This window comes from Mesoplodon densirostris, chromosome 6 (genome assembly GCF_025265405.1).
Source record: "Mesoplodon densirostris isolate mMesDen1 chromosome 6, mMesDen1 primary haplotype, whole genome shotgun sequence".
Taxonomy (NCBI): domain Eukaryota; kingdom Metazoa; phylum Chordata; class Mammalia; order Artiodactyla; family Ziphiidae; genus Mesoplodon; species Mesoplodon densirostris.
Window position 1 is genome coordinate 75,054,079 of NC_082666.1, and position 27,051 is coordinate 75,081,129.

The following is a 27,051-nucleotide window of genomic DNA, read 5'->3' on the forward strand; positions in this document are numbered from 1 at the left end:
AAACCCAGGGCCCTATACGAATATTTTCAGTTAAATGCATCAAACAGTCCTAATGTTGTGCCAGAAAAAAATCAAATCAAATCAAACAGGAACAATATCTAAACTGATTTATGAGGCTTTGTAGGGAAACAACTGTCCTTTCATCTCTGGATACACAGTTTATCTTTGACCCTGGAGTACTCGCTGGAATTCTGGGCAAAGGGGACCTATTCAGAAATAATCTATCCAAGACCTGAGGAGCTCCATCATGAACCAGAGATCAAACATGTTTTATGTTCTTTCTGGTCCAGGATTAAAACTGAAGACCTATTATATTTTTAATGCACAAATAAAGAATCAATCAGGGGAATCTGCTGCCTCAGCAAACACTTTCATCCAAAAGAACAAATTATTTGTGATATGAAAACCAGTGAGTATCTCTATTGAGTATCTCAAATATGGGGAGGTAGGATGAGTCTTTTCAAAGGTAGTAAGGTAAATGAATGAGTTAGTGGTTTGACATGTCTTTTCATGAGAAAAAGAAAATGTCAAAGTGCTCATGTTCACCCCTGGCTCTAAGAAATGTGTGTTCCTTTAGGATGTGTGGTGCAAGACATTTCTCTACACCTTTATCCTATGGCCAAGAGGATCTTTTCCCCTGGGCCAGAGATTTTTATGTGGTCTCCAGGTACCTCACCCAGAGTTCCTCCAGATTTCTGTACCTGGATATCAGCACAGGAGCATATCAGGTGCACAGGGTTTTTTCAGGAAATGCAGAGATGCCTGGGCACCTAAAGAGACCTAGGACTAGCAAACTGTGGTGGGTACCAAATGAGGGTCTACTTGACTCAGGAGTCTCTTTTCTGGTCTCCAGTAGCAGTGCCTAGGCCTATGTCTTCATCTTCCTGGCTAGGGTTGATTGGTCTAAGGATGGTACTTTACCCAAGCCTGACCAATCAGAGTTTTTCCCAGGACTTTTAACTGGAACAAAGGCAGGAATTCAGTATTCTCAGGGGTGAAAGCTATGAAATACGATGCTTGGGAGGGACCTGGTCTGCAAAGAGAGAGAACGGAGGAGAAATGCAGCAAGAAGAAGCCATGACAGATGACGGACATGAGAGAATCCTGCACAGAGATAAATGTCCCAGTTCCAGTTGTTCCAAAAGCCTGAATGCTTCCTTGCTCTTTCTGAGATTTTATTTATAAATCCTTCTTCAATTACATAAGAAACCCTTGTATTCCAAAAAGTCTCCATTCCTGCTTAAACTAAATGCTTAAGGGTTAGATTTCTGTCGCTTGCAATACAAAGTATTCTAACACATCACCCAATACACAATCCTATAAGCAGGAGTTGGTGAGCGGATATTCTTCTCCCAGGCACATATCAGTTTATGGAGGGCAGTGGTACTTCTGCAAACCTGAAATCCAATCTACACCATGGTAGTGAGGAAAGTTGCCCTAAATCTGCAGAATACATAGTCAAAGTTATTCAAGATAGACTGAATTTTGAGAACAAGCATGAATTAATCATGAATATGCCTTCCTCATACCCCTGCCCCTACCTTCATTTCAGTGTCCTTTATTCTGTATTATTTAGTGTTTAGGTCTCCTATGTATAAAAGACCTAAGGATTACAGTAGGAGTCTGGAAAGAGGAACATTTCTATCCTGCCCTGATTTGGCAACACCTAATACCTGGCATTCTCATCCTCAGTAGGCCTCACCTTGAGTGTAATCCATTTTTGATCATTAATTCATTAGCAGAAAGTTAGGTACTGAAAAAAATTGAGTTATTCTTTGCTTCTAAATATCCAAGGTTTTCTAGTGATGAATTATGAAAATTCTGCTTCCTATATTTTCTCAGAAAGAGTGTTGGGTTCTGGTTAAGTGTTTCAAAATAGTATAGTCTAGGAAAATACGGCTTGTTTAAAGGTCAGCAGTGTGTTTGGAAGTGAGCTGTGAGCCTACTGGTTATGGACATCCACATTATAAAAATCTTCCCTGATCACAAAGGTGGGTTGCAAGCTAAAAGGATTTTCCACAAATAAAAAAGGCAGGTTAGAACATAGAATATAGCTACCAGGGAAATCCATTTTTGGAAAACTACAAACATGGAAAATAACAACTATTCAAAGTTAACTTATATTTACTGAGTGCACACAATATAGGACCTAATTTAAATCTGCGTGACATCCCAGTAACGTGTATATAAGTATTTCCACTTTATGGACAGGAACAAAAAGGCATAGAATATTCGTAGCTTATACAAAATTATATAGAAACTGAGTACATCCCAATGAGAGGTTTATGAAAAATGTTCCCTTAGATGGATGGAAAAGTATGTTAATCCATGCTTTCTCGGTAGCTATCTGATCCATGAGACCATAACTAATCACTACGATCTGGTAGCAAATGAAGCAAAAGGCAAGAAGAGCTCTGAAGTTAAATTTATAAACTCCAACCCAATGATTTTTCAGTGGGAATGCAGCAAGAGTTGTGAGTGATGAGGAATTGGTTCATGAGATTATGGAGGTTGAAAAGTCCTGCCATCTGCCAGCTGCCATCTGCCAGCTGAAGACTCAGGATAGCCAGTGGTGTAAATTAGTCTGAGTCCAAAGGCCTGAGGACCAGGGGAGCCAAGTGTAAATCTCAGTCCAAAGGCAGAAGATGAGATAAGATGTCTCAGGTCACACAGTGAGGCAGGAAAAAGGGGCACATTCCTCCTTCCTCTGCCTGTTGTTCTGTTCAGGCCCTCAGTGGACTGGATGATGCCCACCCACACTAGGGAGGACAATCTACTTTACAGAGTCCACCAATTCAAATGCTGATCTCATTGGGAAACACCCTCTCAGACACACCCAGAAATCATGTTTAAACTGGGCACCCCGTGGCCTGGCCAAGTTGACACATAAGATTAACCCCTTGTCAATTTGACATCCACATGCACCTTCTTAAACCATACATAATCTTTAAATAAAACAGTAATAAGGTCATAATTCTGCCTAACATGATATAACTATCTTGTGTATGCTGAAATCACACTAACCCCCATCCTCAGAACAGGAGGTAAAGTCCCTGAGTCATGTTCACTCTTCTTGATATCCCATAACTTATAGACTATGATGTAAAATGAACAAAACTTAAATACTGTGATACAAAATTAATACATCTAGGACTTCCCTAGTGGTGCAGTAGTTAAGAATCTGCCTGACAATGCAGGGGACACGGGTTCAATCCCTGGTCCGGGAAGATCTCACATGCCTCAGAGCAACTAAGCCCATGCGCCATAACTACTGAGCCTGCACTCTAGAGCCAACGTGCCACAACTACTGAAGCCCTTGTGCCTAGAACCTGTGCTCCACAACAAAAGAAGCCATCATAATGAGAAGCCCGTGCACCACAACTAAGAGTAGCCCCGTCTCGCCACAACTAGAGAAAGCCCGAACGCAGCAACGAAGACCCAATGCAGTCAAAAGTAACTTAATTAAGTAATTTTTAAAAAATTGTCATCTCTCAAACCACTAAAGAAAAAAAGAAGTTTTAAAAACAAAAAGAAAAAGAAAAGAAAATTAATACATCTTATGTTACATGATGAGGGAACGAGAGAGGAAAGAAAATAAAGATTATACACACACACTCACATAGGCACACATATTCATTGCAAAATAGGGAGGAAATATTCATGACACTACCTGTGAGCAGGGAGGGCTTTTCAGCTTGTCAGAAAAAGGGAGATTCCAGCCAGAGGTAGCCGGCCGCCGTGGCCGTGGCCACATGACTACGTCATCTACTGTTCATAATCTACTCTGTCATGGACACAGCCTTAGGATCCACTGTGCATTCAGTTTTGCAAGCAGCCCCTGCAGGAGTCAGAACCTGTAACATAGATGAGAAATACAGTGATGTTTTCACTGTGAGTGAGGACAGCTCAGATGACTTTGTCCTGCAAGTCTGACAAGGCAGCACTTTCCAGAGGGAAGGGGGAAGGTTTCACAACAAGCTGAGAAGCGACAATGAAACTGGGCGGCACATTCCACAGTTTAAAAAAAGGAAGTGGGATGCTGGCCAGGTTGGCTGACAGGTTTGGTTCTTATGGATGCGAAGTCAGTTAGCAGTGTCATTTTGAGAACACCTACATGACTGGGCCGGCATCATGAAGCTATAATGTCCTCACCACACCTGCAGCTTTGACCCATATTTCCTAAAGACCAGCCACCCTCGCCTCTGCCAATAGAACACAATGTGCTTTTCCCTCAAGATTCAACAGTCATTTGTTTTATTGGAAGTACTTTATGTTTAATCCATGTCTAATCACTTTATACCACTTTGCATCCTTTGTCCTTACTTTCCCGATCCTATCACTTCCAAAAGGGAGAGATAAAGTCAGGAACAGTGCCTAAGGGTATGGATTTTAGAGCGTGAGAGAACCAGAAACCTTGGGCAGATTCTTTAACTACTCAAGCCTCACTCCCCGTTTTGTATCTATAACTCTTATTATGACTTTTAAATGAAAGTTAGCACACCATAAGTAGTAGGTACTAGCTAACTCACTGGCCAATATGCTCACACACGTGTGTGCATATGTCTACACTCATACACAGCCTGGTGACAAGGAAAGCTCACTGGAATGAAAATCAAGGGATCTGCAACCTTGAACAATTCACACTCTTGTAAGCCACAGTGTCCTCATCTGCACAGTGAAATCTTATACAGTCCTCACTCTCTATCCAAGGGGCAGGATGGAGAGATCGGTTCCAGGAACCCCGGCAGATACCAAAATCCGTGGAGCCCAAGTCCTTTATATAAAATGGTGCAGTACAATGAGTACAGTTGGCCCTTGTATTCACGGGTTCCGAATTCAACCAAACGGCAGATCACTGGTTGAATCTGTGAATGCAAAATCCACGGATACAGAGAGCTGACTGTACTAGGGCATCTCTAAGAACCTAGTCCAAGACCTAGAGTCCACATTAAGTCAACATTACAGCAGCTCAATATGAATTGGCATGGAATGTGTCCCAAGATACAGTACTAAATGAAAAGGCAAGGTGAAGAACTATGCACGTGTAATCTCCCATTCAGGCATCGTATTCATAGACTATCTCTGGAAAAATATGTAATGAATTAGCAATAGTAGTTGACTCCACAGAGGGGATTTAGGAGCTTACTTTGCACTTGTATACCCTTCACAGTCTTGTACCATGTGCATTCTTCACATTTTTTTAATAATTTAAAATCTAGAAAAGAGGTCCATATTACAAGTGGGTACAAAAATGGCAAGTTTTTATTATAATGTATTTCCACTTGCGTGTGTTTGCTTTTATAATAATTTTATGTTTACTATAATGTTATAAAATTAAATGACACAGTCTGCAGTTCTGTAGAACCTTGAGGCTAAATTTTTCCATGTTAATAATTAGTCTTTAAAACCATGCAGTTCTCCTTGTAGGCTGTTTGAAGTTACAGGCTCTTGGTGAAGGGAAATACCTTCTAGGGAATATCATGGGTCAAAGGTGGGGAGACCAACTTGATTACGGATCAGGCCCTTTATATACATTATACTACTTAATCCTCTGAACAATTCTCTGTGCTGTTATTGTCTCCATTGCACAGAAGAAAAAAAGGAAGCTCAGAGAAGTGAGATGACTTGCCAAGGAAGACCTAAATTTTAAACCCAGCTTTAACCTGACTCCAAGTCTGTATGCACTCCAGTTTGCCATGCTGCCTCCTGGAAGTAATCTAAGGGAACAGGTTCATATTAAGAATATTGGTCATTCAAGTGAGTGGGGAAAGGAAGGGAAATGCCATATAAAAGGTAGACTAGAGCTGACTTAGTGACTATGAGCCATGTCTGTTTCCTGTTGGAGGCTTTTCTGCATCAGGGTAAGCTTAAACACATCCTCTGGTTCATGCCTCAGATGTCCCCCTGGACAATTTAGCTTTATTCCACATAAAGTGGATTTTAAAGAGTCTCTTTCCAGAGGATTAATGTTACAGATTGAGCTCAGGCTTAATAGATCGACCAGAGCCACCAGAGCTCGGTGGTTCTGCTGAGTCTTCCTGACACGTGACAAGCATGTGGTTCAGCCAGGATTCACACTCTGCCTTTCAACCGCCAAGTCTTTTAGGCCCATTTTATCAACTCTTATTTTACAGATGGAAAAAAATCTGAGACCCGGTGAAGCAAAAGGGCAGAAAGAGGAAGCACTGAATCAGAACTCAGGTCTTCCACCTCTCTATCCTTCCTCCTACACAAGATGTGGAAGTGAAAAGGAGCCATTTTTCATTTCTGTGAGGTCGTGTAAGACAGTGGTTAGGAGTACAGTCTCTGAAATTCCAATGACCTGGGATTCTTCCCTACAGTCATGTCCCTAATGTATGATCCTGGACAAGTTGCTTCACTCTCTAAGCCTGTGTTCTTATATGTAAAAGGAGAATAACAATTATACCTACTTCACAAGTTAAACTTTGTGTGGATTAAATGAAATAATGCATGCAAAGTGTCAGAGCCCACTACATGCAGGCGTGCAGTGAAGGCTTTCCTAAGGAAGATCACTATGGCTTATACCACATGACTCCTCACAGAGACCAAGTACAGGTACCTTACCCATAAGGCTTGGCTGAAAGAAGACAACAAGAATTAACTGAACTCATCAGATCCCACTCTTAGGTTTGAAGGAAGGACTTAAAGTAGGATGGAACAATAGATGGTAGAGAAAGAGGCCAAAAGATGCACATAGACATAATAGTAAAGAGAAGCCCCCGTGGGAAAGAAAACAGAGAAAAAAGAGTGGGAACTAGAGGAAAAGCAGACATAACCAAAAGATGCTTCATCAGAACAGAGGAGCCCCCCTTTATCAGGAGGAATTACATTTAGCTGTTTGTAACCAAGAGCCAGTGACAATGGCTCATGTGCAAAAATAGTCATTATCTCCCATAAAAGATGAACGAAAAGAGGAAAGCAATCCAGGGCTGCTATAGCAGATCCTCAAAGTGAACAGGCATCTAGGCTTTTTTGATTTCTCTGCTCCAACCTCCTTTGAACATGGCTGCCAACCTCAAGGTCATAAAATGCTACAGGATGCTTCCAAAGTCCAGGAAGAAAGAAGGCAAAGGAGAAAAAATCCAAATGTGCTCATCCTTGTTGTTTCAGTCCCTGTTAGAAAGATGTCCTGAAGTCCACCCATCTCATGATGGCCACATCTAGATGCAAACCAGGCTGGAAATGCAGCCTTTTAGCTGGGCATGTCGCCAGTCCAAATAAATCCAGGGCTCTGCTACTAAAGAAGAGGAGAATAGCTATTGCAGAGACAACTACCAGTTTCTGGTACTTTTCCTAGGTCATGCATTTAGTTGCCAAGGGAACAACAAGGAAGTAAGGTTGCTAGATCTGGGCTGAACAACCTTCTAGTGCCCAGACCATATTCCAGTCTTTGGGAGACCTGCTAAGTGTCGAGATTTCCATCTTACTTATTTCCTTATCTCACCTTAAAATAAAATATTTTTTTGTAAATAACTTGAGTAGTCCTCTGGGTTCTTTTTTTCTACTTAAAAAAACCTAAATAACATAGGCTCACTTACCAGCATGTATCTAGCACACAGAAAGTTCTCAATAGATGTTCATTAAACTGAACTTAATTCCATAAACAATCACAAAACCACACAGCTCTATCGTCTGTTCTCTGCCTGCCCTAAGTCTCCAGATGCATTATCTCAGAAGACAGTGCTGGGTATCCTGTGTTTGTTTTTCACTGAGATTTTGCCCATGGTTCATGCAAAGTCATCATTCAATAGCAAATATTTAGGTGCTTTCTGGCTTGTGGATCACACTGGGTCCTTCACTGTTTTCGTGTATGGGTTAGAGAATGATGGTCCTTTGTTGATTTCATGGTTACTGTCATCGAGCCTGAGTTTCACAGCAAACTGGGGGAACTAAGGCTAAGCCTATTCTGCTTGCCTGCAGGGAACTCCTGAATCTACAAGTTTCATTTTAAAAGCTCTGATTGCGGCCTCCCTGGTGGCGCAGTGGTTAAGAGTCCGCCTGCCGATGCAGGGGATACGGGTTCGTGCCCCGGTCTGGGAGGATCCCATATGCCGCGGAGCGGCTGGGCCCGTGAGCCATGGCCGCTGGGCCTGCGCATCCGGAGCCTGTGCTCCGCAACGGGAGAGGCCACAACAGTGAGAGGCCCGCATACCGCAAAAAGAAAAAAAAAAAAAAAAAAGTTCTGATTGAAACAAAAAATAGAGAGAAAGAGAGTGAAAGAAAACTGCTCTAAACATGTTTAGATACAGCAAGCTAAAAAAACAACATAACTAAGGGTGGTAGAGTATGATAAAAGCTTGGTACAATCATTAAAATAAATATAAGTGCCACAAACCAAAGTTTATAAACTGTAGAATCCAGCCATCTCAAGAACTAACAGCCTTACAAATTGGACCCCAGAAGGAAATAAGCCTAAGCTTACAGACCTAGAATAGGAAAAAGGAAACTTAATCCAAAAATAAATAAAATCAGGAGGGCCAGTAAGAATTCTAGTCCCAATTGAAAACCCAGCCTCAATACTAAGTGATGTCTTTACTATTCTACAGGGAATTGTGAACTTTCCTTCTTACTTCATCTTGACCTTCAGCCATTTCTTTGCTCTTTAGCACTGCTGAGACTTCCCAGAAGACATTCCAGAAAATTTCTTTTTTTTTTTTTTTTTTTTTTTTTTTTTTTTTTTTTGTGGTATGCGGGCCTCTCACTGTTGTGGCCTCCCCCGTTGCGGAGCACAGGCTCCGGACGCGCAGGCTCCGGACGCGCAGGCTCAGCGGCCATGGCTCACGGGCCCAGCCGCTCCGCGGCATATGGGATCCTCCCAGACCGGGGCACGAACCCGCATCCCCTGCATCGGCAGGCGGACTCTCAACCACTTGCGCCACCAGGGAGGCCCCAGAAAATTTCTTAATACAAGTTAATGCAAGTCTTTGATTCCACAATTAGAATTAAGCTTTTAAATGAAGATGATGCGATAACACACTCACTTAAACTCACATTAAAAGGTGCATGACTGACATTGGAGCCTCTCTGGGCAGAGCAGTGTTGGTGAAGAATGGAGATGGTTCACAGGCTGGGGGAGGGGCAATGTGGGATGGGTGTATACTTGAGAAAACTGAGTGCCTGAAGATGGGAAGAAGGTGAAATCAGGAAGTGAGGACAGGGTAAAGAGATAGTTATACACACATGCTCACGGCAGCATTATTCACAATAGCCAAAAGGTAGAAGCAACCCAAATGTCCATCAACAGATGAATGGATAAACAAGATGTGGATATGCATACAATGGAATATTACTGTCTTATAAAAGAAGGAAATTCTGACGTATACTACAACATGAAATGAACCTTATAGACAATATTCTAAGTGAAATAAGCCAGTCACAAAGGGACAAATACAGTATGATTCCACTTATATGAGGTACCTAGAGCAGTCAGATTCATAGAAACAGACAGTACAATGGTGGTTGCTGAGGCTGGGAGGAGCAAGGCGTCATTGTTTAATGGGTAACAGAGTTTCAGTTTTGCAAGATGAAAAGAGTTCTGGAGAGGGATGGTGGTTACAGCTGTACATAATGTGAATATACTTAAATACCACTGCACACGTAAGATCGTGAATTTTATGCTATGTGTATTTTATCATAACTAAAAATACCAAATTGAAAGAACTTCTAGGCTCAAAAAAAGAGAGAGAAGAAGCAACTTGCTTACTTCATGACTTTGCCTAGGTCTTCTACTCCTGTCACTAAAGGTTTAGAAAGAAAGCGAACTTTTTTAACTGACTTTATTTTTTTAGAGTAGTTTTAGGTTCACAGAAAAATTGAGGGGACCGTACAAAGATTTCCCATGTCCCCCTACCTGACACACGCAGAGCCTCTAGTGGACCCTCCCACTAGATTGGTCCATGTGTTATAACTGATGAATCTTCACTGTCACATCATAATCACCCAACGTCCAGAGTTTACACTATGGTTCACTCTTGGTGCTGTACTTTCTATGGGTTTGGAGGGAAATGGGTTTTTTAAATTATTCATATATATTAAATTATTCATGATAACTCTATTGCATTAGAACCCCAAATCCACAAAAGAGTGTATTAAATGTGTATTAAAATAACAGAAATGTTGTAAACATTTGCTACTCAAAGTGTGGTCTGAAGACCAGCAGCATCAGCATGCCCTGGGAGGAGTTTGTTAGAAATGCAGAAGCTCAGGCCCATCCCATACCTATAGAATCAGAATGTGCATTTATCAAGATTCCCAGGTGGTTCATTGTCCATTCTCAAAGCTTGAGAAGCACTGTTGCAAACTATTCAGAACTGCTTGATCAGTTGAGATGGAAGGAAAATAGGTTATTCAAGTTGCATTACTGTACTGTGAGTCAAATTGAGGGAAGGGTCCATGTTTTACTATTCCTTAAGTTCTTAAAAATGATTAAATCCATTTATTGTCTTGAACATAAAAAATGCTTAAACCACAATTGTAATTCAATATGTAGATGACAGTGTTCTCTGAAGACTGTATATAGCCAAATAGTAGCTCTTATGGAAGTGAAATGATTAAAAGAAGCAAAGTGCCAAGCACAAAGCTCTCCCTGACTGGCTGATGGTAGATTTGGTAGGTTTGAAATTCCAAGAACTCATCATTACAGAACTAATGCATGGTATAATACATTCGCCAAGGAAAGTACTGACCCGCATAAATGTTCAAGAACAATAAAATTTTGGTCACTGGTAATGTGAGAAAAACCACTTAATACCCACAGCCAACTGGATTCACTTAATAAGATTAAAATGATATACAGAGAGGACAGAAAAGATATCCCCAAACGTCCATTGAAGACAAAAGGGTAAGACGTTTGACTAATATACGTATTCCAAATACTAAAATAGAGTAAGAAAAAGAAAAATCCATGTTTGGATTGAGAAGGCCTTCTCAATGGGATTTTTTAATGTGCGTTTACTCTAATGTGCTCTCCCCTGATACCTTAGTTTCAATGCCAGAGTATTTACACTTAACACAAAAAATAAATTCCTAATAAGAAGATAAAAATTAATAACTAAGTAGATAAAACAAAGGTGACTGGGGGTTGGGTACAGAGGGGCAACTGCAGTCTCTAACACCAGGGCTTCATGGTTGGAAAACATTTTTCCACTTAATGAGAATCTTCAGCAGTTATTGGGATCTCTGCCCACTTTCATTTTCTTTTTCTCTGGCAAACTTCCATTCGCTCTGGCTTTTGCAATAGTAAAAATAAGTAAATCTGACTCAACAAAACCAAGTATTATTTTACAAGTACAAACTGAAAATCAATCTAAGGTTTGGCTTGGTGTTTTTGCAGTTGATGCTAATTTTAAGCAACAATTCAGAGGAACCCCTTGAGGCTTACATGAGCTCATCAATAGCAAAAAAAAAAAAGTCATTTTAAAATAATTGTTAATGTTTTCCAGAGGAAGAAAGAAACTCTTTACAACTGCCGAATGTCTTGGCACACCCCACACGCCCACCTCGTGTTCTTGTTACCCAAATGAGAGCAGAGTTGGAAGTAAAACCTCACTCCATGGCAAAATTAGAGGTGGGTGGGATATTTGGCTCTTGATTTCCTGTGTTGAAATGACCGTAACATCTCAGAACTTGATTTGAGGTCCACAGGTGAGATCTTCAGGGAGGAATTTCATACCTTCATAAATGTCTTACTCTCGTTTTATCAATCATATAGAACAACAGTTAACATTTTGTTGAGCAAAACCAGGGGGTAATAATGAACTTAAAAACTTAAAAAAGAAGCCACCCTTATGCTGTGATAAACATCTGCAGGCTTCGGTAACTGTCTGCTGAAGCAGTTTGAAGAGTAAATGTTTTTATCTCAGAAGAGAGTTACACTGATAACCTTTGACACTGGTGAAAATGTGGGATACATAAAGCTGAGACTCCCAGACCAGCTGAGAGTCATGACTCAGCCTGCTGCTAACTGCCTGCTGTCACCAGACCCCAGGGAAGAGCAAAGTAACACAGAGCTGAGAGGGGGTTCAACCATGTGCTGGGTAAGCTGCTCTGTGGCCCCCCAGCAACCTGAAAATCACAGAATGAATGTTCAACCTAGAAAGGAAGCCTGAGGCCCCACGTACACATCCCCATCAGGGAAGGAAACTGGGACCCATTCCAAGAACCCATGTCGTCGTATAAATGAGATATTAAACTTGATTGCTCTTCAATTCAACTTTGTCCAACCACATGAAATGAAGATTCTATAAACATAAAAATCTTCCCTATGTTCTCGTTACAGCTATTTTTGCCTCAGTCTTGAATACCTACATGTACATGCCCTCCAAAATGCGCAACTAAGGCATTATAAGGGTTCTCCTATGGCCCCCAGCAACCATTAAGAACACTTGAAAATACACAGAATCGTAGAAAAATAAAGAACACATTTCATGGACACTAGCTTTTTCACCTAGACAGAAACTATTTACTTCAGCAAATTCTGGGTCTTTTAGAAGACAGTGTCAATTTTATTGCTTTTTGAAATGCTATGTGTAAAGCCTGAAACTTCACAATTTGCACATCAGCAATACCCATCTTTAAGTTTAAATATATTTATGTGGTAAGGGGAAGTACATGCATTAAGAATATATAGAATTTTTTTAAATCATCATCATTTACATTAGAAATTTCTTTATACAAGCATCTCAACTTTTTTCTTTAAAAAAAAATTAGTGACTGCTAAGAATCCTCTGAGACTGCAGAAAATCCAGCTTCCCATTTCAGCGGCCTTTCACTGAGAGACATGAGTGATGGCAGACGAAGGCCTCTTAAGAATAGACTCAACAGAAAATGACAGCGGTTCATTCACTGAGAGTCTTGTTCCAACTTGTTTGGCTACGAAAAGGTCTTTTGCACATCTATCTATTGTAAATGTGTACTTCTGGTTCTCCTTGACTAAACACTCTCTGGGTTTCTTAGGGGCCTCCTCAAAGGCCTCTTTGACAGATGATGTTTTCAACTCGGGACCTGATTTGTCATTAAGAGTTTGCTGGAATAATGAGTGGAATGGATTATGTTTAAGTGGCAGAGGGTGCCTGGTGCTTTCTTTGCTGATCTTGGTTAAGACGTGCCCTTGAGCTGCCAGGGAGTCCGTGTCAACAACCGGCAAAAAATTCCGTCGGGGTGGGGAGAACGCAGACCTCTCGGGGACGGCCTGGTGACCCTGAAGGTCACTTCTTGAGATCTGGCCCTCAGGAGTGTGAGGCGGCACCAGAGAGCCTTCCAATTTCGGTGGCATTATATCATGATCTGCTCCGAGTCCATCGTGCAGTCGGACTCCCTTCAGGTCCCAGCTGGCCCCAGGCTTCAGGGCCTGAACTGACGTGGTAGCATTCAGCAGGCATTGCTGGTAGAGGAGGGTGTCACTAATGGGGCCACACTTGGGCCAAACTAAAAATCTCGAGGACAGGGGATACTGCCTGTAAGTCGTGGCCACGCTGACATTGGAAGAAATTAGTTCCATATTCCCAGACCCTGAATACTGCATGGTGAGATCAAGGCAGGTGGGCAAAAAATTGCAGAAGTCTTTGCTTGGTGGTTCCACTGGCGTGGGACTGTAGCCACTTTTGTAGGAGTTGTATTCAGAACCGTGTACCATGCGATTGGGCAGGAATAAGGCAGCAGCTTGGGAAGCTTCCAACATCTCCCTCTCTTTATATTCTCTCTCCAGCATAATGTTCTCCAACTCTTTATCAGCAAAGGCCCGCCTTTTCCTCATCCGGTCACTTACTGGGGGAGGTAGAGGTAAACTCCCTCCCACATAAGTCTCTGATGGAATGGGGCGGTAGCCTAAAATAAGCAAGCATTGCACATGAAAGACATTAACATCTGATGAGGAAAAATCTGGGAATCCAGAAGGTAACAGAAACACTGCAAGTCAGCAGAACAGTTATTTACAGTTCCACATCACTAGTATTTTTATACAGAAAGCAAAAGTATGGGTTCAATTTAAAATAGATCCCTTCGCAGGGAAGGATATCCATACTGTAACTTTTTATTGTTGTTGTTTTTGTTGTGATAGGTTTGTTTACTTTGACAGGCATACTTTACTGGCTGAAATTTTAATATTCTCCCCAAGCTCCTATACATTAAGAGACAAGGCTGCTCATGTCACTTCAATCAATGCTTTATTACTATCCATATCATCTTTTTCAATTATTAAAAAAAGATATCTATACCTAGAGCTGATGTCACTTTTATTTTCTAAAGTTGGATCATTATGTACACATTGTTACAGTTGTAGAATAATCCAAGGAGAACTAGGAAAAAAGAGAAAGTTAAAGCAGATTAGTGAAGAGAAAAAGAGGAAAGACTTAAGGAAACAGAAAAGCACAGAAAATTGAAAAGAGCTGTTAACTAGTTAAACAGGCTCTGCAGTGAACAATTTAACCAGGCCCCTACCCCTACCTCTGACTATCAGTACAAACAAACAAAGGGGGGGGGGATCCCCTGCTATACTGAAAATAACTGGTCTAAAACATTTTTCACCAGTGCCAATCATGTTGGCCAGATGCCAAAATGGTTGAACAAGCAATCACTAGAACCTAGATTAAGTCATTATACATTTTATAAATAGAGACAAAGTCAGAAACAAAGATTAGTATAACATAAATAGAATTCCTGGCAGCATAAAATACTTTATTTCATCATCCCCAAGCATTCACCACTATCAAATTTGTTTGAAGGATCCACTGTGATGTTTGTGTTTACATAGTGACAAACCCATCATACTCATTTGCAAATAAAATAAAATTTGAAAATTAATGTGTACACTTCTATGGTAGGTTTTTGCCAGGAAGTTATTTACTTGAATGTTCTATTCCACTTAGTCCTCTCACTTCTCAAGCTGCTTTGGCACAATTTCAATTTATCAGTGTGGTCCCTATGGTTATAAATCTGTTTACCCAGTTTGTAACCAAACTCATTTTGAATGCATGAGAAGCCATTCTACGGTCAGAAGTATACAGCACAGGGTAAGACATGAACAAACTTTAAAACCTGTCCAGAAACAACTCAATTCAGAAGCCACATAAGAAAAAACAGAATACAAATGTCTACTTCAAAACAAACAAACAAAAATCTGCTTTTCAACGTGACTCATAAAATGGCAGTGATTAGAGCAAATATAAACTTTCCTTTTCTTTAAACGGTGAAAGATAGTCAATATGTTATTTATTATGTCAATAAATAAATACCATACCCAAACAGAGATGCTTTTAAAAAATCAGTAATATTTTAAGAAAAACTAATGTATTCCCAGGCTTTAGAGAAAGTGAACACATGAAGACTTAACTCTATTCAAATTCAACCTCCATTTCTCTTGTGTATTCAAAACCTTTTCCAGATTCTATGATCTCGACTGTCAAAATGGTAAAATGAAGTGTGGAATAACTGCAATTTAAGTAGATAATCCAGAGAGGAAAAGAATACAATTAAAAAGAGTGGGATTAAAGGCTGGATCGCCCAGACTAAAGGCCTTTATTGGTGTGGGTAGCTGTTAAACTCTTCATTTGACTCACTCTATTTAGCTCCAAATACAACTAAAGATTTCTTTTTTAAAAATTTATTTCCTTTCAGGACATCTGCTCTGGGATCATTTGGCAGTGTATCTGTACCTCCCCTCACACTAGGGCAAATTTCATACGCACTCCATGTTAATCCATTAACTACTAAGCAGAAAAAATTATCAGTGACAAAAACCTCAGGAGGTATGTGAGATTCATTTTCTCACATCCTGATTTCCTTCCAAAAGTTTCCAATAAAAAAGCATTTCCCCCTCAGAATGCTCCTTCACATGTAAATGGAAATGCCATGTGCCTGAATAATGAAAATCACTCAGAACATGGTTTAAAAGGCTAAAGAATAATTTTGCGTTGCTTTCTTTACCTTCTAAAATGCTTTTGGCCAGCAAACTGGGTGCCCTGACTTGCCTCTGATACATGGCTTTGCGCTCGAAATTATTCTGTTTCCCGGAAAGCCCCTTCTTGTCCTGTAAACACAAGAAACATAATCAATAATGCCCTGAAAAAAACCGTGGGAGACAAGGGAGAGGCATCAGCAACTCTCCTCATTCTAAATGTATTTATTTTCCCATCCCGTGTGAAAATAATTCTAAAGGAATTAATATCAGCACCGCTTAATTCCAGGACAATGAGCTAAAAGCTCTGTCCGAAGCCTCCAATTGTGAGCAGGGCCCCGGCTTTCCCTGGGGCCGCGTTGCTAGAGTCGGCCCAGACTCAGCCTGCAGCGAGAAGTGGGGGCCCAGCCTGGGAGGAAGTGAAATCCACAGTGGATGAGATGCTAGGAGCCTGGCCCTGAGAGAGCTACGGCGGGCCGCTGCATTCTCGGAGCCCAGACTCAGACCGAAGACGCCAGGGACCTGACACTGGCCAGAGATGTGGGGCCGGTTTCTCCCCGCAGTAGGGCGGATGGGACCGGGAACAGGGGGTTGACGGAGAAAACTCAGAAGTTTTCGGGCCCGGCCAAATCTCCGGATTGCTTCACGGGGGGACTGGGACATCTGAAGGCGAACAAAACCTTCAGAGTCCGCAGGAGACGGGCGCACCCTCTGTCACCGCCTGGTCGGTGGAATTCTGGGCCCTTCTACACCCGCGTCCCGCCCAGCAGGCCGCAGGGAGCGCGAGGGAACGCAGAGCCCTCGGTGCAACACACGCGGGGACACGGGAGGGGGCCACGCCCCAGCCCAGGGTCGGGGCACCTCAGGCGTCCAGCGCGCTGCGCTCTCCGGGGCCCTTGGGAGGCTCCCCATGAGAGTCACTCACTGCCTAAGGCGGGCACGGTGATCCACTCCCCAGCACCTTCTCGACTAAAAGTAAAATCAAAACTCCTCCCGCGCCCTGAGTGCGAGCAGGACTGCGCAGCCTCCCTCCTGTGAGCGCGCTTGTGCAGGGACACAAGAAAACATTCAGTGCCAGAGTCAAGAAGAGCCTCTCCCTTAAAGAAGACTCAGGCTCTCCTCACAGCCGTAGACCCGCAGTGGGAGGCGACAGAGAACCGTCAACTGGTTCTTAGGTAGTTCTCGAGGCCTGGAGTTTCTTCTAAATTCCCACGTCATTTTTGGTCTCCTCTGTAAAATGGGCAGGAAACGTTCTCTCTCTCCTAAATGGCCCGTGACTGCGGAAGCGCCGTGAGCACTACGTGCTAAGTGGTTCTGTTTCGCGAACAGCACGGGTAGTACGGCGATGGACGTAGTGCACTGTATCAACCTCTGTCCTCTTCCCCCCAACACCACCAGAGTAAACGTTAAAATATAAAAAATCGAAATAAAATACCTTTCCCATAATGTACCGAACGGGACTAACCACTTTCAAGGCCCCTCTGCCTGCTTCTTAATACAAAATCTTCTCTGCCAAGTTCCCCAACGATGGCCACGGCTTCCTCCCTCCCGACCCTGCAGGCCAGCGTTGGCAGAGGTGTCTTCACCATCCTTCTGAGAAAGTGCCAGGAGCCTCGAGTCCCCGGGCCCGGGTGTGTGAGGAGCGCGCCCCTCCGACTCCCGACCCCCACGGCGTCCCCAGACAGCCCGGCGGGGGCGAGCCGGGCCGGCAGGTACGCACCTCGGTGGCCTGCTGCCTCCGGAGCGCCACCTGGGCGGCCATGACGCGCTGCCGCTCTACCACTAGCAGACAGTTGGCGCACTGGCAGTCACGCCAGCGGCAGAAGCGCTTGTGGCCCTTGAGGCAGGACACCACACCGTGGTTGCGGCAGCGCGCGCACTTGGGCGTGCGACTGAGCTTGCGCAGCTCCGCGCCGGCGCCGCCGCCGCCCGCGTTTGCGCCGCGCTCCGGGGGCCCGGCCGGCGCCGACGAGGCCTGCGGCGCCGGAGGCGGCCTCGGAGCCAGGGTATCCTGCTGCTCCGGCCGGCCCGGCACCCCCGGGGACGCGCCCGCCTCCTCGCCATCGCCCTCGTCCTCCGCGTCGTCCTCGTCCTCGTCCTCCGCGTCGTCGTCATCCTCGCCGTCCCTGTCGGCCGGCGGCGGGCTGGGCCCGGGCGGCGTGGGCGGCGGCGCCGCGCGGCCGTCCTCCTCCAGCCCCAGGCTCTCCACGTCGATCTCCCAGTCCACTGCGGGAACCGGCTGCCGTACCGCCATGGCGCAGCACGCTTCGCCCGGGCCTACGCTGAGTCCCCTGCGCTCTGGAGAGACAGGAAAAGAACCAGAGACCCACCGACCGCCGCCGTCAGGCACCGTTCCCGGGCCTTGGGCCCAGAGGTCCTGGTCTGCCCGCCTCCGAACCCTCGAGGAGCCCATTTCTCTATATGTCTTTCACATCCAGACCACACGTGCATTTTTTGTATCTTTAGGCCTGACCTTTAACCACAGCCCTCTTTGGCTTTACAGACGCTTTGGGGACAAGGCCCTCGGTAAACGCACTGACCACACACAGAAGTATTGTGTCCAACTAGGCCGGCCTTGGCCACTTATCAGGCTTACCCATACCCAACTAGTATGGCCATGCTGAATATAAAAATGTCAATGGAAGAACTGTTTTCCTTCTGATCACAAGGGCCCTTCGGACCCTGCGAGGTACCACCCTACAACTCCCACACGCCTCTCATCCTCCTGCACCACTACAAGGAGCCCCTCTTGGGCTTGGAGAGGTTCTCTTATCCTCCCCCAATCCCCCACCCCAGTACACCGCAGTTTTAATCAACTAAAAGCCAAAATTGTTCTGCTGCCAACAGAGCCCCATAGGGACACTGGGCACGGAGCTGCAAACGCCCCCGTCCAGCATGGACAGTGTTTCAGCCCCGCAGAGCTAAGCCGCGTGGGCTCTCTTGTACATCGGTCACGGTTTGCACTTTAAAGCAAGGCATACAAGTAAAATAGGAAAGGTGATTCACGCCCTTCGCCCTCCCTGACACCCCAGCTACATCACAGCACTCACCAAGACTCTGAGGCCCCGGCTAAGCAGCCGAGGCAAAAGATATCCAGCCTTGGGACCTTGCTCTTGGGCTGCTGGCTGTGCTTGCAAACAGAAATCGGGGTTGCCACACCCTGTCACGAAATCGGGGGTTGACAGCTGGAGGCCCGGAGCCCAGTGGATGAAGAGTGGAGGAGAAGGGGCATGGAGAAGGTGAGTCAAATCCTCAGCGACCTCGCCCCGCACATCCCGGACTCTGCAAAGTTCTGATCTGTCCTCAGCAGCCCCGGGCGCTTCACCTCGCTGAGGCTGCTTTTGGCTTCCTCTGTCCCTAGCTGGGCGGGAAGGTTGGGCCGCCTTGACCAGGTTCAGGTCGCAAGCTCCCGTGGCAGGCGGGCGTACGCAGTAGCGTGCGACGCAGCACCCCTCACAGCAGTCGCCAGCCTCCGCTCCCTTTCCTAGTATTATCCGCTCGGGCCCCCGAGCTCTGCGCCCGCTGATTGGCCGGTTGTCAAGCGCTGTGCACGCTGATTGGCTGAGGCGCTTTGGCCCGGCGCTCCCCGCCTCCTCGCGTCCGCCGGGCCCCTCCCGCCGCGCTCCGCCAGAATCCTCCCGCGCGGCCTTCGGTGCAGCCGGGAAGTCTGTCCCGAGGTTAAAACCGAAGTGTGACGGCGCCGGCGGGAGTCGCCATTTATCTCGCGGGCTAAAAAATAGCAGAGACACACTCTTACGAATCGCGTTGTCCTCAAGAGAAAGTAACAGACGACAAGGCAGAGATCGGAAAAGCTACGTCATCAGCATCACCGGTGTATCTGGGACTCAGTCATTAACCCAAAGCTAGATGCGGAAATAAGATAAGTGCACGGCGGCATCCTACTTTCTCCTGCGAGAATAAATCAATGGTTACCTTGCACCACAGCACCGGCTTAGAGGACTTACGAACTGTAGATACTCTTGTGGCTATCGCCACTCATCCTCAAGGTGCAAAGTGGTTCCTCGTTAACTTTCACCACGCCCGTGAGACAGGCAGGTCACCAAGTCACCTACGTCACTTATATTTTTCTATATGAATTACTATGAGTTGATTTGGGGGAGAACGGAAATACATGCCATTAAGAGATTTAAGTACAATATATTCACTCTAAGCATTTTTTAAAACGAAGCTCTTTTTTAAAGAGGACTTTTTGTTATTCATGAATGTATTTATAAGGGGGGAAAGGGGCTTGGCTTCTTCATTAATCTCTTACATAAATGTTTAATAACAATTATGTTTCCAATATCCTGAAAGAGGGAATTAGTCTTCTAATTCAACGCTGCATTTTATTTCTTGAACTAAATTTAAAGTTACTTAGACGCTTTTCTACTTACACCTTTAAATAATCAGTGCATCTTAAGATCGGTTTAGGAGACAGATTAGAAAATTGAGTGCCAATGCACTGAGCACATAGTAGGCCCCCTATATATTTGTTAAACGAAGGGAATTACTGAAAGTTAGAAATTAACCAGGCTCGGAGCGGCGGGAACGAGGAAGCTTAGGAATTACTACTGTGAAACTAACGCGATGTGCCGGACGCACAGGTATTACAAATCCTTTGGCGATGTGGAACGTTCTTCCCTAGTTACCAGGCACTGGGATTTCCCTTTGTGCGGGTTCTTCTCCCCAGAGCCGCTTTCGATGCCCAGCGAAGGAAGTGGAGAAACAGTTCTGTATACTCCTGTCGGATGCTCAGTGGCTCTGGGCGTCTGGGAGGGTGGCTTGGGAGCTGTGTGCCCTCAAACACAGGACAAAGAGTCAAGCAGACTTGTTCGTGCCTCCCGTTTGGCACCACCTAATAACACCAGTGAGTTTTACCTTTTGCATAGTTTCTTATATTCATCAATGTGCATTTGTTCACCTATGTTAGAGCATTTGAATTCTTGAGCGCAGCAGAAGTGTGTTATTTTCCCCCGTTTTCCAACGATGAAACTGAAATTGAAAGAGGAGCCCTGGGTCACGAAATGGGAGGGCAATGGACTGGTGAGCACCCAGGTGCTAGGTCGGCCTCTGCTCTGAAGTCTCAAACTTTGACGAGCCCTTCGCTCCACGCCAGAAAAACTCACAATGGGTTCGTGTTTTTTATTTTATTCCCCTGCACCTTTTTCTGATTTTGGTACCTGGCGTCATGACCTCCCCTTCTGCGTCTCCCCCTGTAGCTTTTTTACCTTTGCAAACAGGCATCTCAATGCTTCTACCCCGCGACGCGCAAGAAAACTACAAACCCCCTCCACTGCCACTGCGTGTGCAAGCAGTTGGCGGGCTGGGTTTTTATTTTATTTGTTTTTACGGCGGGGGGAGGGGCACGGAGGGGCGGAGGATAGGAAATCGTTAGCCCTTCACTAGTTATTTTGAATATTAAGAAACAAAATCAAGAAAGTAGGTTTGCTAAACTAGTGGTTACCCTAGGGGAGATGGAAGGGGGAGGGGCACAAAAAAGTAGGTGAGCAAATTTGGGGTAGCTAGATTGAGGGGAAGGGGAACGAGGAGGGAATGGGAGGGGAAAGCGGCTGTTTCCTAAACAGAAAATAAACAAGACGGCCAGCCCTTGAACTAGTTTGAGTGATAAAAGCTGCCACATAAGGAGAAAACAAGTGGGATTTGCGTACAGTAAGCCGTGCGGGCTGAAGACTGGACAGGGGATAGGAGTTGGGGGGAGGGCGGCTCCTGGAAGCCTATGGCGAGAGCAAGGCCCTCAGAAGTCAGAGCCAGTTGTGCCTTCCCCTGCGCAGTGTCTGGCTGGACTTAGGGAAAGCAGTGCCCAGGAACTTACTGGAGGGGTGGGGCTCCCTGGCTCCAGGTGGGTGGGCCCAGGACCAATGCCTCCACTGCACACTCATCCCCCCCATCAAAAATCTACACTACAGCCTCACTGCTTCCTCCAGGCTTCCCTGCCCATCTCCAGATACCCCCATCTCATCCTATTCTCCTTGCACCCCATCTGCGGTACTTGCGGGCATGCAGCTGTAATCGTGATCCAGTTGAATTACACTCCATTCCCTGGCCCTGAACTCTCCAGAAAATCACAATCCCACCAATTGCTGAGGGGTGAAATGGTGTGGGAGTGGGGTGGGGAAAGAGAAGTTTTTCTATTGGGTCGAGTCTCGGGAAGCCTGAGGAACTCTAATATTAAATAAGAAATTATCTGGATAATCTGGGGCGGGGGGGTTATGACTGCACAAACTGATTAGTAAACTAAATATTCAGAGGCAATAGGAGTCAGAGAGCCTGTGCTCCAGGCTGGTTGTTGGTTGTTCCACCCACTACCTGATTTGGTTGATTAACTCCCTGGGCCTCAATTGCCTCATCTGCAAAATGGGAAGAATGCCCTTCTTTGGCCTGTCGTGGTTGTGAAGATGGTAATAATGAGGATAGTCTTCACATCGTAAGAGCTCAGTAAACGTTTGCTTAGCCCGCTGTGGTAGCCCATGCAGCCCCAGGAGGGCCGGGCCATGGCATGCCTCCCAAGCTTGACTGAAACGCAAGGGCACAAAGAATCCAGCTCCTTCCTCCAGGTCCCTCTCTTAAAAAGGGGTCAGGCCGTGACTGAGGACCTGTTAGGTGAGGAAACAGAAGTCCTTTGGGCTTGTAAACCGACACCAAATTACGAAGTGCAATTGGGGCTTCCCGCTTGTAAATTACAAAGCAGCGGGCCGCCACTGACTCTGCCAGTCCCCCCTGGTGGGGGCGGCTTCGGGGGTTGCGTCTCTCAGAGCTGGCCGTCGCTGAGGGACCCCCTCTTCTCCCTCTCCTTTTCCCCCAATTCTCTCTCACCCCGCACCCCTTCACCTTCTCATGCAGCTCGGACACTCGCGGTCCTAAGCGCCCGCCCCCCCCACCGAGTCAAGCAAGGGAACCTGAAGGAAAAAAGCAGAAAAAGGGGGACGGGGAGTCTCCCTCTCTCCTCTTTCTAAATGTGTGTGGGGCGGTTCTTTTCTATTCTCAAAAAAAAAGTTGGGGGGGAAGCGTGTTTCAAATTGGCCCCCGCTCACCCATCAATTCCTTGCTACGAATCCCAGCGGGTCCGGCCGCCGCCTTCCTCTGCGTGGCCACGCCGGCTGGGGTCTGACTCCAGGGCGTCTAGCTTCCCAACCTGGCCCGGCCTCCTCCCACCCGATCACTGAGGGCCGGGCCGCGGGAATGTAGCGGGGTTTCTGGGCCCAGGCTCCACTCAGGCAATCCGGCTTGGAGGCTGAGCGTCTAGGTTTCAGAGCAGGCTCAGGAGGGTTAAGATGCCAGATCTGCTGCTCCTTGCCTGGGGGAGAGCGAGGAGTATCCTAAACTGCCTCAGCACCTCACTCCACAACTGCAAAATGGAGTTAGCCCTACAGGAGGTGATGTGTGTAGACCCCCCTGGCACGGTGACCCGCCCATACTGAACACTCAGTACTTGGGAGTTTTTTTTTTTTTTTTTTTTTTTTTTTTTTTTTTTTTTTAGTTGTATCATTGTAACTCAAGGAACTGGCCTGCGGAGAGCCCGAGGCCGGGAAATTCGAGGCCGATTTCCTCGGACCTCGCCCGACTTCCCAGCCTCCGAGGCCCTGTGAGGCCTGCGCCACACCGCCAGGCTGAGTGGCCTCCCTACATCAACCTGCCGCGAGCGCCCCGGGAGGTGAATGGTTTCTGGAAGCACCTGGGCATGGCAGGAGTGCTTTGCTGGGGCTGGCTACGGCTCTGTTTTCTTTCCAGAAGACAACCTCGAATCCACCGCCTCTCTCGGAAAGTTACTCTTCATGTTGTATCGTCTCACAACTTTGACCGGCTGTGGACCAGGCTAAATAAATAATCCCAGATGCGATTGCGGAGATACGATTTCCCAATCTGCTTTGCGTAATCAAATATACGACCTGTCACAAGCAATGGGGGGGGGGGGCGGCGCCGGGGGGCGCGTGGCGGGATGAGGCAGCTTGCGGAAGATAACCGTTCTCCGAGAGGCTTTAGAACTCTCCCTTTCCCTGCTCGGTGTGTCCAAAAAAAAAAAGCTGAATAAAAAAGGACAATGCGATCTGGGCTCTCATCCCTCCTCCGTGGAAGCAAGGTTTAAATCACCGGTATTTATGACAGAAAGGGACTCGCTTAGTCCACGCCTCCTCGTTTTACAAATGGACAGGAAAATTGAGTTTCCAGAAGTTCATGGCACTTGCCAGGGAGACGCATAGCTCCATAGTGACTGTGTGGGACCAAAGAGGCCACAGTAACTCCCCCCACTCCACCTCAATGTCTTCACACCATTCAAACAAAAATGTGCCCTTTGCGGGGGGATGCGGAGTCAGATGCCGGGTGTGTGAAGCAATCCTAGAATATTCAAGCATCTGCCAGCCAACCCGCCCCAACCCCCAGGCAGCTTCCATCCTCCGCGCTGGGAAATGTGGCTCAATTCACTTGGGGGTCAAGTAGCAGCTAGGAGATGAAGCAACCGCAGACCTCCTTGACTTTTCAGTACCCGGTCCAAATGGTCGTCAGGGGAGGTAGAGACACAGGGTTGTAGCTGAGGCCTGGGTTCCATCGCAGGGGCGGTGTCCTTGCTTGTTGCCACATCAGGAGGCACAGAGAGCTCCTGCTTGGGGCCTCTCTGCAGCCCCTAGGAGGCCTCATGATCACCTGACAGTGAACCCTTAACCCTGAGAACTGTCCACCCCTACTCCCATCCCATATGGGGCCTTAACGTTTCTAGGGGGCAGATTCTAACCACACTCAAATGACTTTCCATATTTTCCCAACAATCCAACTACCAAGTAGAGAGGAGGAGGAAAGCAAGGTGTTTGTGGTGCAGGCACTATGGTGAAAATTTAACTCATCCATGGCAGGAGCCATTGGGCAAATCTCTTCACCTTCCTGGACCTCAGGTTCCTTGACGAAAGTGAGCAGTAAATTTCAGTGGTTTCCAAGTTCTTTCTTAAACATTAACATCAATAACAAATGCTAACTACCATTTGATGGTTATCATGGTTCAGATAATAAGTTCAAGGCATGAAGAAAGTCCAAGAAGGACAAGAAGAAGAGGAGGGAGGAAAAAGAATTAGAAACAAATAAACTTTGGTGTTGATTTTGGCATCTTGGTGGTATTTCTGTTCCTCCATACTTCTGTTGTTGATCCTAGCTAATCAAAATCCTAGTTAAAAATGTGATAATGAAACCCAAAAATGTCAACCAGTGAAAGATGGGGACATGGAGTAGTTTCACAAAAGATGCAGTTCCCCAGAGCCCAGATCCAATGCAGATTCATTCAAGTGACAAAGAGGGTTCTCACATGTCATCAAGGTTCTATGATCTTGTGACTTCTAGATTAGGTCCGTATGGCTGGATTTTAAGCAAAAAAGTTACCAGGCCACTTAAACAGGTCTCCCTAGCCCTGTCCTGTGTGATATGCTCCTTCTGGGGTCTGAGTTTGGGCTCTGGAGAGGGCCAAATGTTTCCTTTGCTTGTTAGCCCAGAAGTCTCCCTGAAATGTGTCCTTGCTAGCTGGAGGAATTCCTCCCAATTTCTACCAGGAGCATCCCTATGGTCAAGCTTTACCCCAACCTAGTAGAAGATTCCAGCAGTGTGATATGCACACTGCTCCACGATGTCCATCATGATGGAGTGGGGAGGGAGTGGCTAAGAAGAGAGGATCAAACCGTACTTGGCTCTGTCTTTGCTTTCATATGGATAGCAAGCGACCATCCATATATCCAAGAGACTGAAGTGTGATCACAGGTCTTGAAGCCAATCGGCCAAAACACAGACACTTCTATATACATAGTACTTGACCTGCCTGAGTTTTGAGATTCTCTCCCTCTATGAAATAATTAGTGAAGAAAAGTAGAAGACTCTCCAGGGATTCTGTTCTAGCCCTTGTTTTGCCAACTAAAGTACCCCTTGACCTTGGGCCAATTTACTCACCGTCACTCCTTTAGGCTTCAATTGGCTACTCTGCAAAATGAAAGACTTGAACCAAATTACGTCTAAAGGTCTTTCCCATACTTTTAAAAATACTTTTGGGTGGAGTGAGAAAATGAAAAAGGCTTGTGTGAAGGTTTCTCCATGGAGGTGTGTGGGAAGGAGAGAGAGGGGACAGGGAAAGACGAAAGCCCAGCTTGAGGGCGCAGCCCTTATAACAAAGTGCTACATAAACTTTAAGAGCCAAGAGGAAATATTCTCTTTGAAAACGCTGACCCCAGCCAGCAGGAGGGTGTTCTAAGGGAGAAAAGATGAAGAGTTCGAAGGGGGCAGGCAAAGGGGAGATGTCACTTGCTTCAAACTGATTTAACGGGGTGGGAGTGCAGGTGCAAGAAACTCCTGTCCTCACCTCCTGGCCACCAACCCCCTGCCCCCCGCCCCCAGCCCTCCACCCCTACCCCTTCTTTTGCAGAAGATTTATTGGCGAGGTGAGGCCAGGCTAACAAAACTGCAACCCCGGGTGCTTCGGACCCCGCAAGAATGCTTTGATCCTCCCACAGTGTCTAGTGGTCCCCAGCGGATTGCATTGCCAAATGCCAGGGACCCCCTGGGCGGGGCCCCTGCCCAAGGATCCAGCTTCCCCGAAACCAGTGGTGGGTGCATCCTCCCTGCGGCAAGAAGCCGCGTGGGGGCGCGCCAACCAGCACTCGCTAGACACGGCGGAGACCCAGAGGCGCCGGGGTCCCGCGGCCTCGGAACCCGAGCAGCACCGCGCACCAGCCGCGTGAAATCCTCGCGCCCTCCCGCCCTCTTTTCTAGGTGGGGTCGGCGGCGAACAGTCAGTGGCGAACAGTGATCGATGGGAAGTCTGAAGGGTCATCGGCGAAGGAGGGAGAGACCTTTGCTTGTCTGGGGGGTTCTGAATCCTACTCCTTCTAGTCTTTTAAGCGTCTACTTGGAGAGGGGGCTTTCTTGCGTTCATTCTTGGATTACTTTTCCCGGGACGGAAAGGAGAAGAAGGAATCACAATTATTGACGGCCCACCGTTTGTCAGATTCGTTTGTCAGATTCCATGCCAGACCCTTCCAATTTGGTGTTACCAACTCTTCACAGCTTTTCATTTTACAGTTAAAGGTGCAGGTTCCAAGAGGCTGTGCTGTCCAGGGTACAGGGCTAGGACAACAGAACCCAGATCTGAA

At 46.1% G+C, this 27,051-nt stretch overlaps 1 protein-coding gene across 1 annotated transcript; it reads right to left on the reverse strand.

Moving 5' to 3' along the window:
• Nucleotides 1-12,739: 12,739 nt before the first annotated feature.
• Nucleotides 12,740-19,044, reverse strand: DMRT2 (doublesex and mab-3 related transcription factor 2). The gene is made up of 4 exons (XM_060101767.1): nucleotides 18,964-19,044; nucleotides 17,634-18,211; nucleotides 15,943-16,045; nucleotides 12,740-13,845 (listed from the first exon to the last, which is right to left on the reverse strand). The coding sequence occupies exons 2-4, from the start codon at nucleotides 18,165-18,167 to the stop codon at nucleotides 12,788-12,790; spliced, it is 1,695 nt and encodes a 564-aa protein (XP_059957750.1). The 5' UTR covers nucleotides 18,168-18,211; nucleotides 18,964-19,044; the 3' UTR covers nucleotides 12,740-12,787.
• Between the last annotated feature and the right edge of the window lie 8,007 nt (nucleotides 19,045-27,051).